The 10,431-nt window shown below is 37.1% G+C and overlaps 2 protein-coding genes across 2 annotated transcripts in view; both read left to right on the forward strand.

The window, feature by feature from the left end:
- Nucleotides 1–10,431, forward strand: part of LOC133204607 (ADP-ribosylation factor-binding protein GGA1-like) — a 261,424-nt gene that overhangs the window by 106,729 nt on the left and 144,264 nt on the right. The gene's annotated exons all lie outside the window — the stretch shown is intronic.
- LOC133178313 (prostaglandin E2 receptor EP4 subtype-like) lies at nucleotides 3,898–5,199 on the forward strand. The gene is made up of 2 exons (XM_061313047.1): nucleotides 3,898–4,667; nucleotides 4,829–5,199. Exons 1-2 carry the CDS (start codon nucleotides 3,933–3,935, stop codon nucleotides 5,102–5,104), a joined length of 1,011 nt encoding a protein of 336 aa, XP_061169031.1. The 5' UTR covers nucleotides 3,898–3,932; the 3' UTR covers nucleotides 5,105–5,199.

Genomic DNA, 10,431 nt, shown 5'->3' on the forward strand with positions numbered 1-10,431 from the left:
ATTCGTCACTTTTGCCACTGTTATATTAGTATCCGTAAAATCTAAGCATTTCCTTTCATATCTTACATACTCATAAACGAGAGCCTACTATAAAATCTTGTCTTAAACAGGTTGGGCACACCCCACCAAATGGTCATTTATCCCCCGTTTGGTGGACAATCTCCCATATCGGAGACGAATTTTACTGACCAAATGGTGGACTTCTTTATTCTATTCCAAATTTTATTAAAATAAAGCAAAAGCGCATTTACTTAGGCATTAGGGAATTTTAGTGAACATATTCGTCGCACAATTAACATAGTTCGGTCGATTTCCCATGTGCAATTTCTCCGTAACTTCCTAAAAACGATACCCATAGTTGTCCGTAACAGCCGAACTTCTTGATCACTCGATCAAAAAAAAATTGATTTTGTCTAGTAGGATAAAAATTCTATTTTATCCAGTGGTTGAACTCTTGATAAGTTAAGTTTCAATCACTTTTTGGATCTTCGTCAATATTTATTTCCATAAAATCCCGTTAAACACGAGCTCCTCATTACTTTACTGGTATGGTGGGCACTTACTGCTAAAAAGTTATATTTTTCTATACTTGAACGTAATATCTGTTGTTATTTTTCTTTTAGGATGAAGTTGCATATTCCATACGACCTTTCTGTGGTATAATATGTATATTACTGATGAATTTAATATACTTGATGAATAATTTTCAATAAAAGATTTACAAAGTGACTTTTGCAATTATTCTTGTATTCGTTCGAAGTACATCGTAGTAAAACAATAATTATATCATAATCTAACTTCATTTACTATTTTTATAGAGAACAAAGCTATTGCATACAAAATAAAATGAAATAAAGGCGAAAACTTATTTTTCTTTTGATTTTCTAATTGAAAATTGACACTAATGTGCCTCCGTAGTAAAATCCGACTTTTGACCAGGTTAAAAAAAAGATCATCGTTTTTATTGGTTTGCATTATTTGATTGGTTGCCCGGATAATCGAAATAGAAAGTAAAGAACATGATTGACAGGTGCAGCATCGTAGAAGAAGGAGGAAAGTTTCTTTTTAAGTAAAAACGGAGAAACGTTGCACTTGTTTACATACGTGACATTTTTTTTCAAATTTTTGAACGACTCTGCGCAAAAAATTACACGTTGAATTTCCGATTTTTTTCACTCAAAACACCGATAAATATCTATATTTTATTCCACGTGGTTTAAAATTATGCGCCATTCCACGCCATTCTATGGAATTGAACACAACCATTTTTCTCTCCCAAATGGTCAGTAAAATTCGTCTCCGATATGGGAGATTGTCCACTAAACGGGGGATAAATGACCATTTGGTGGGGTGTGCCCAACCTGTTAAAGTCATAATAATTATCTAATGAGAAAATGAAAGTAAAATTGTCAAATATAACAGAATTTAAGACTAAGTTTAAAGAAACTTTTTAAAATATTTTACTCATAATTTTTATTAATGTTATAATTTATTTACTAATCATTTACTGAACTAATAATAATAAAACAAGAGGCCCAAGGGCCTTTACGGTCACCTGAGTATAATACAACAATTTAGAGGATCCATAGAGTATGAAATGAACTGAAAGGTGAAGCTTTGTTGCCCAAAAGCAAAAAAATAGGGTGATCAGGATCAACAAAATAATTAGTCTAGTATTCTTTAACAGTTCATAAATTAGGTTCTAATCTGTTCCCCATTTATCATTCTCATCAGACAGTTTAAAAACAAACTATCAGTGCTTCTGTACTCTTTTAATTCCTTGTTGAAATTGTTGCATTGTTACATTGGGCTCTCTTGTTCTTTGATGAACATTTAATAAGACAAGTTATTTTTGTCTCATTTTTATTTATCTTTTACTTACAAGTCTACCTGATCATTAAAACTATGAAAATACTTTTTGTATTATACAATAAAAATTCTTGCATAATTCTCTTATTCTATTAACCTTTCAAGTACATAATTTACAGTGATTAATTATCACATGTAAATGGCAAAGGGGAATAACTCCTCTCAGTAGAATACAAATTAATAGAGCCCTGGCCTGGACCAGAACACTTGACCAAATGGTCCTGATCATGTTCGAAAATCTGGTAAAAATACCCTTCCTTATTGAAACTTTTACTCTTTTTGCCCCTGCTATGCCCAGGTGCAGAGAAGATTTTTAAAGCATTTTCATTATATAATAAATAGAGCCCCGCCCTAACATCAGAACCTCTGATCCAGGGGTCATGAAATTCCCAATTTTGGTAGAGTCACCCTTGCTTATCATATTCATGTATTTGTTTAAATAATACCCAGGAGTAGAGAAGTAGATTTTCAAAGAAATAATGCACTATCATTGTATGACCTATATAGCCCCACCCTAGCACCAGAACCTCTGACCCTGGGGCTATGAATTTCACAATTTTGGTAGAGTCACTCTTGCTTATCATAACTATGTATTCAATTTGTTTCAATAATACCCAGGAGTAGAGAAGAAGATTTTCAGAGAAATAATGCAGTTTCACTATATGATCTATATAGCCCCACCCTAGCACCAGAACCTCTGACCCTGGGGCTATGAATTTCACAATTTTGGTAGAGTCACTCTTGCTTATCATAACTATGTATTCAATTCGTTTCAATAATACCCAGGAGTAGAGAAGAAGATTTTCAAAGAAATAATGCACTTTCACTATATAATCTATATAGCCCCACCCTAACACCAGAACCTCTGACCCTGGGGCTATGAATTTCACAATTTTGGTAGAGTCACTCTTGCTTATTATAACTTTGTATTCAATTTGTTTCAATAATACCCAGGAGTAGAGAAGAAGATTTTCAAAGAAATAATGCAGTTTCACTGTATGATCTATATAGCCCCACCCTAGCACCAGAACCTCTGACCCTGGGGCTATGAATTTCACAATTTTGGTAGAGTCACTCTTGCTTATCATAACTATGTATTCAATTTGTTTCAATAATACCCAGGAGTAGAGAAGAAGATTTTCAAAGAAATAATGCAGTTTCATTATATAATCTATATAGCCCCACCCTCGCACCAGAACCTCTGACCCTGGGGCTATGAATTTCACAATTTTGGTAGAGTCACTCTTGCTTATTATAACTTTGTATTCAATTTGTTTCAATAATACCCAGGAGTAGAGAAGAAGATTTTCAAAGAAATAATGCACTTTCACTATATGATCTATATAGCCCCACCCTAGCACTAGAACCCCTGACCCTGTGGCCATGAATTTCACAATTTTGGTAGAGGGCTCAATGCTTGTTACAATAATGCCAACAGTTTGACTGCTTGATGTCCAGGAGTAAAGAAGAAGATTTTTAAAGATTGCATTAATTTTGATGGTTTTGGCCCCACCACTCAGGCCCCAGGAGGGCAGGGACCACGAATTTCACAATTTTTGTTCCCCTTCACCCATAGATGCTATATGCCAAAATTGGTTGAAATTGGTTTGCTGGTTCCAGAGAAGAAGCTGAAAATGTTCAAAAGTTTACGACCGACGAACGACGGACGACGGACGACGCCGGACGAAAAGAGATAGCAATAGGTCACCTGAGTGACTCAGGTGACCTAAAAAGTCTCATTTCCCCATGTGCACTTTCTAACACAACCGCAAATACATGCAGATCGGACGCTCCTACGGACGATAATGAATCAACCTTGTTTCCATGAAAATACATCATTATTACAAGAAACCTTTTCTCGCTAATTAATCCCCCTTAGTGTAAGGCGTTTCTTACAATATCAAGTGTAATTTGTTAAGACAGGAAACTTTTGCTCACCGCAAAATTCCCAGTGCAACAGCACCAGAAACTAGGCGGTATATATATCTTGCCACTTCATGATTTCAGTAGGATTTAGGAGACAAGAAGCAGAAGATATAGCGATCGAACTGAATTCATATTTTATGGACAAGAATCTAACAATATCTACACCGGGACCGGAATGGCCATCCGCAGCTCCAGCAGCACTTTTACTAGTTTTTGGAGTAACAGGAAATGTGTTGGCATTGATTATTCTCTGTTGTTCTTCTAAAAATCATAAATGGCGACCCTTCTATCGCTTCGTTTGTGGACTTGCCATCACAGCTGGGGGTGGCATATTGCTTTCTCACCCTATAGTTATGGTTCGTTATGGCACCGAATTCAAATTTAACTATCCGCAGCCGTTGTGTGACTATATGGCATTTATTTTCATGTTTACCATTTTTGGTTCGGCAGTATTTGTTTGTGCAATGTCTCTCGATCGTTTTATTGCAATTCTGTATCCCCACTTTTATAACTCCCTAACAAAAAACAGGAGAGTTGTTTCAACGATAGTCGGAGTTTGGATATTCGCTGCATTTTTATCAAGTCTCCATTTAATAGTTGGTCTTAAAAGTCTCAGTTTTTTCCCAGGTTCTTGGTGTTTTCTGGACTTTGTAGAAGATGGCACATCAAATAGGATCCTCGCCTTGTTTTACTCACTGACAGGCATTATGATTCTTGCTATTACAATTGTACTAAACACAACTGTTATTATAAAAGTCTGTTACGACAGTCGCCAGAAGAATATGTGCATAACAAAGAAGAACAACACATATATCATGGTCTTCCTGTTCTTAATTGTGATCCTCTTTACTTCATGCATATCACCACTTTTAGTAAGTATTGTAGTATCATTATGGGTGATGTTGGGATGAGAATTCGACAATTTATAATACCTGTAATGATTTCTTCCATGTAATTATACTTGTATGATCATGACTGATGAAAATACCCCTGCTTTAAATGCCTATCACTTCTTTTTTGCACTTCTTTACAGATAACGATTTTCGGACATGCAATTGGAACAATTTCCGGAAATGGGCTGTTAGAACTCAATGCTATACGTCTCTCCATTTCGAACTCCATCATTGATCCTTGGATCTATATTGTATTTCGAAAAGATACTTTCGAATATTTTAAGCGGATGGCCTTAACATTGGGACTTATTTCTGAATCAAGCACAACCAGTGGCACTCCATCCTCCATCAAAGAGAATCCTAGCAGCGATCCAATTGATTCAAAGTCGTCAAAGGACTTGGCCAATCCCTCATAAGTGGAAATCTCAGTAAAGAGCATACATTTCCTTTTCTGTCTAGAGACAAATAAAATCAAAATGGACGAAATATATACTTAACATGTTTGAATGAAACACCGTAAATGTCTTATTTTATCATATTTTCTTTTCTATAATCCATGAGTATTACAATATGTGTTACTGTTAAACTTTATCCATATTCTAATGATATGCATTTAAAGGTTGCATAATGCTAAAGAGATTCAATAAACATGTAGAACGGATGAAATTCTTAAAAATCGAATTTCAATCTTTATATACTTTTTTACATTTAAGTCAACGAAAGTGAGTTCGATATACCCTACCTATACTGATTACCTAAACTTCATAAAAATCCATACAAAGACACATCGCCTGGTCCAGTAAGTGCTCTACCAAAACTTTTTAAACTCCCAGCAAAAAATATTAACTACTGTGAAGGAGAAACTTCTGACGTACTGTGCTACAGCATATTTGAAAAGTGGTGTAAATCAAATGTGGATTCTCAAAAACTCAAAAGAACTTTAAGAAAATTTAAAATAATATTTTTCTCTCTCAAAAATTAGCAACATCAAAATGTATGACACTTCATACAACCATTCTTCATGATAAATTAAAAAAGAGCTTTTAGGTATCATAGACAACTGCTTCTTCAATAGAAATGGAATCAGAAATTTTAATTTTTCTTGTAATTAGTCATCAACATAATTACTAATTAAAATCACTCTGATTCTATTCGAAAGTACTCTGAAGTTGATATTAAAAGGATGCTGGAGTTCCTCATTGACAACATCTATGTAGCTTTAAGAGAACAGGTCTTCCAGCAAACTGTTGGAAATTCGATTTGCACTTATTGAGCTCCTTTATTAGCCGACCTGTTTTAAATTCATATGAGGTAGAATTTATTAAAACTTCTACATGAGAAGAAGAAAACACTTGCTGTGGCCTTCAACTTGACAGATATCTCGATGACGTTTTACCTATAAGCAATAGTTACTTCCATTCTTATATCGACCCGATATATCGAAGTGAACTCGAATTAAAAGACACTGTAGACGATATTTAACTGATTATAGCCGATGAAGGCCACCTAATTCTAAATTGTATGACAAACGAGATGATTTATACTTTTCCATCGTCACCTTTCCCTTTTTTCGATACTCAAAAGCATGCTCCGAGTGCGATCAATTTTTTAAACCGGGGCAGGCTACTGACAGATAAGTTGATGTTACAGTGATTTCAACAACCTTGTTTAAATTCAACATTTGGTAAATTTTATGGTCGACATTATGATCTTGTTAGCAAATATTATCTATCATTGGGTCGTACTTTTTTGATTGATCACTGTTCGTTATCTTCAACTTTTTCATCCCACTGAACTCGAAATGAAAGACACTATAGAGTCTGACACATTTTTTCATGTTTTCATGTTTTACTAGAGAAAGACAATGATAGCAACAAAACTTTATGATAAATGTGATGACTTTACCCTGTCTATCGTCAACTTCCCATATATATGGACATATATAGCAATATACCATTATCCCCAACAGATGGTGTGTATGTTTCCCAGTTGATTCGATATGCAAGAGCATACTAGTCTTCTGCGTTTTTTTCAGTTTCTTAATTGAGAAAGATTTCTGACAAATATATTGATGTGACAAGGTTATCAACAATATACAGTCAACCCTTATTTCTCGAACTCGGCGAGACCAAGATTAAACTTCGGAGATTCGAGATAACGAGGGTAAAATACAGAGAAAAAGTAATTTAAGACTGCCAACACACTTTGACATATCAGTTTTATTCGAAATATCGGTGTTTAAGATAACAAAGTTCTGCTGCAGTTTGAAGTGAATGGTCGATGCAATGACCTCTTGTGCAAATACAACCTCTTGCTAGGTCAAATGCTGACTCACTTTTTAAATATAAATTTATAGGTCGTTATTTCAAACTGAATTGTGTACGGCTTACTACGTTTATCCGATCAAGACAAAGGGCACACGATGGGTATGACCGTCAACAGGGGATACTTACTCCTCCATGGCACCTGATCCTGCATCTGATGTTTTCAGAGGTCCATGATTGTTATGCTCTAAATTGTATTGTTTAACTTTTGAGCATGCTTGCTATTCGTTACCTTCTTATTTCATTATCCCTCATTTGAGTTACCTTTATTTGAAAGATGTTTTTCAGTTATGCACAACATGTACTGATCTTGATTTTACCTACTTTATGACTGGGGCAAGATTACATGCACGAATTTCATTCTGTACTTCAAAGTCAGTCTACTTTCCACAAAAGAAGCGTAGAGTGGAAAGTGTGTTGAAAAGAGTCGCCAAATTAACTTTCATGAGTGATGCTCCCTTGAGCATTCAGCAGGCTAAAAATCAAATACTGTAATTTAAGCCTTACCTTGAATAGGAATTTTTTGAGTACCCAATACACAAATAAATATAATTAGTCAAGGACACGATAAAGTTCTGTATTCTTAAAAATGATTTTTATCCAAATTACCGAGACAATAGATTTTACATTTGCCGACATTTTGTCAGTAATAACCCTACCATTAAAAATACCTTTATAACTTTTTTTGTATCCTTACTTGGTTGTCATTACTCCATAAGACGTAGGTTTATAGATCGATTAGGAAGAGATAAATTGATGTCGAGAGGGTAATGCAAATGAAACAAGAGGCCCATGGGCCACCTTGCTCACCTGAGCACTGTGGGTAGGAAAAAAGCAAAAATCAGTTCAGTATTGAATAGTTTAAATGCATAAGTGGTCCCAACCCACACCTAAAAGGGGTGGGGTTGGGGTGGGGTGGGGTATTATTTGAACAAAAATTAAGGATGCTTACATATTTCTTTGATTAATTGTGGCTTAATTTTTCCGTAAATGTTTGAACTTTAATCGTGTCCCCAACCTACCCCGGGGTAATGATTTGCACAAACTTGAATGTACACTTCCCGAGGATACTTCCAGATAAATATGACCAGCATGGCTTTGCTGTTCTTCAGAAGAAGATATTTAAATGTCTTTTTTCTTATATATTCCTATATAAATCTTTGATTGTCCATTGTAGCCCCATCCTACCTCCGGGGTCATGATTCATACAAACTTGAATCTACTCTTTCCGAGGATACTTCCAGATAAATATAACCAATTATGGCTTTGCTGTTCTTCAGAAGAAGATTTTTAAAAGATTTTTCCTATATATTCCTATGTAAAACTTTGATCGCCCAGTGTGGCCCCATCCTACCCCTGGGGGTCATGATTCATACAAACTTAAATCTACTCTTTCCGAGGATGCTTTCACATAAATATGACCAATCATGGCTTTGCTGTTCTTGAGGAGATATTTAAAAAAAAGATTTTTCCTATATATTCCTATGTAAAACTTTGACGCCCATTGTGGCCCCACCCTACCCCCTGGGGTCATGATTCTAACAAACTTAAATCTACTCTTTCCGAGTACGCTTTCACATAAATATGACCAATCATGGCTTTGCTGTTCTTAAGGAGATATTTTAAAAAGATTTTTCCTATATATTCCTATGTTAAACTTTGATCGCCCATTGTGGCCCCACCCTACCCCCCGGGGTCATGATTGAAACTTAAATCTACACTTTCTGAGAATGTTTCCACGTAAGTGTAATCATTCCTGGCCCAATGGTTCTTGAGAAGAAGATTCCTTAAAAATGCCATTAATTTTTCACAAATTTGTAATTATCTCCCCTTGGAAGAGGACGTGACGCAGTACAGTTAAGGCTGCACATGAAGATAATATGGTAATGAGGTCATAATTAGGTTTGACGTCATGACAGTTGCTCCGCCCAGATAGATCTATATAAGGAAATAGAGCTCAAAAAAGCTATTTAATGATGATTGCGAGAATTTGTAATGAATGTCTGTATTTTGATGTTTAAATAAATAAACATTAGTGATTTTCTCTTATATAGTAACAACACGTCTTCGAAATAATTCTCTTTTTATTGTGTCGTTTGGCTGCATTCGGCTTCAGCCAAGCGCTTGCACTCGGTGACACGGAATGTTGTTTACATCTAAAAACGTGGCGACGGCAGCTGAGATATGCAGTAATAAATGCAACAATCAGGCAGTCTTGAAGGAGAATAGGGATAAAATAAGAGACCTAGGCATTGTTTATCTTTTTGATGAAAAGATGATGACGTTGTAGTATCTGTGCGACTGTCCCGTGGTACGACTTATTGTCTGTATTACTTCAGTCGGCGGGACAGTCGCACGGACCTCTTCTACACGTGGATGCCGAGCTGACAGGACGTGTCAGGGACAGCAGCGGAGCGGGGAGTCGGTCCGGGCCAGAACCTACGGATCTGTATATTGTATATTGGTATATAGTTGCTAATAAAGATTGTTATAAGTACTACCCCCCGGTAGTTACTTTACTGGCGCCCAACTCGCGGGGCCCGGGAGATTCCCGTACTGCTGTCAAAGTTAGTTTTTTTTTTCAGGCATCGTTTTAGCCGCCATTTTTAGTCCTGCTAGGTATGTGAGAGCACGTGTTGTTTTTTTTTATGTATTTCTTGAATCAACTTTCAGAATTAATTTGTATTGTCTGTGAATTTATCTGATTTATTGTGATATTTTATTATGAATATGTCAGTAGAGGAAGCCGTGTCGGCTTTAGGCCTGGGCACTCGCCCGGCTGACAGGCGGTCAGACAATTTCAATTTCCGTTCTCCGTGTAGGATGGGGGTATACGCCGGGGAGGGGGGTTATTCACCATACGCTTATAGCGGGAGTGAACATTTTGCCTCCCGTCGCACACCTTTTGCTCAGTCAGTGTCAGGCCACGTGGGAGGGGGGTTGCCCTTGGGGGGTCCCTCTACATCTATGCCCGGCCTGCACTCGGGCATCCCCTGTGGGGAGGGTAGTGTATTACATAGAATGTCAGGAAAAGAGGTAAGGTTTGCCCAGAATCAATTTGGCTCACCAGGGATGATGACCAGTGATTCCCTGGAGGCCTCTCTAGGTAGCCCGTGTAGGTTTGGCTCACCTGGTAGCACTGTGGGTTGTAGCCCACCTAAATATGAATATAGGGAGGTTCCCTTGAATTCGGGATCAAACCATCCGTATTCCTTAGGTCATGTGCGACGAGCTAGTAGTAGCCACCCTGTCCTTGTGGGAGACACAGCTGACCTGGGGGGCCCTGCTACCATGGGTTATAGATCAAGCCGCTTGGGTGAGGTTGTACCACACCCACTTGACCCCGCCCTTCCGTCCCATACACCGTGTGTTAGTCAGCAACCTGAGAGGCCTGTGAGGCCCGCACAGCTCACCTCCGA

The sequence above is a fragment of the Saccostrea echinata genome, unplaced genomic scaffold (genome assembly GCF_033153115.1).
Source record: "Saccostrea echinata isolate AGI-Se365-2 ecotype Australia unplaced genomic scaffold, CSIRO_AGI_Sech_v1 ptg000002l, whole genome shotgun sequence".
Taxonomy (NCBI): Eukaryota; Metazoa; Mollusca; class Bivalvia; order Ostreida; family Ostreidae; genus Saccostrea; species Saccostrea echinata.

Bases quoted from the DNA above. Each gene is read 5' to 3' on its own strand.
- LOC133178313 (XM_061313047.1), top strand. From the start codon at position 3,933: ATGGACAAGAATCTAACAATATCTACACCGGGACCGGAATGGCCATCC. The intron at 4,668-4,828 runs GTAAGTATTGTA...ACTTCTTTACAG, and splicing joins CATGCATATCACCACTTTTA to ATAACGATTTTCGGACATGC.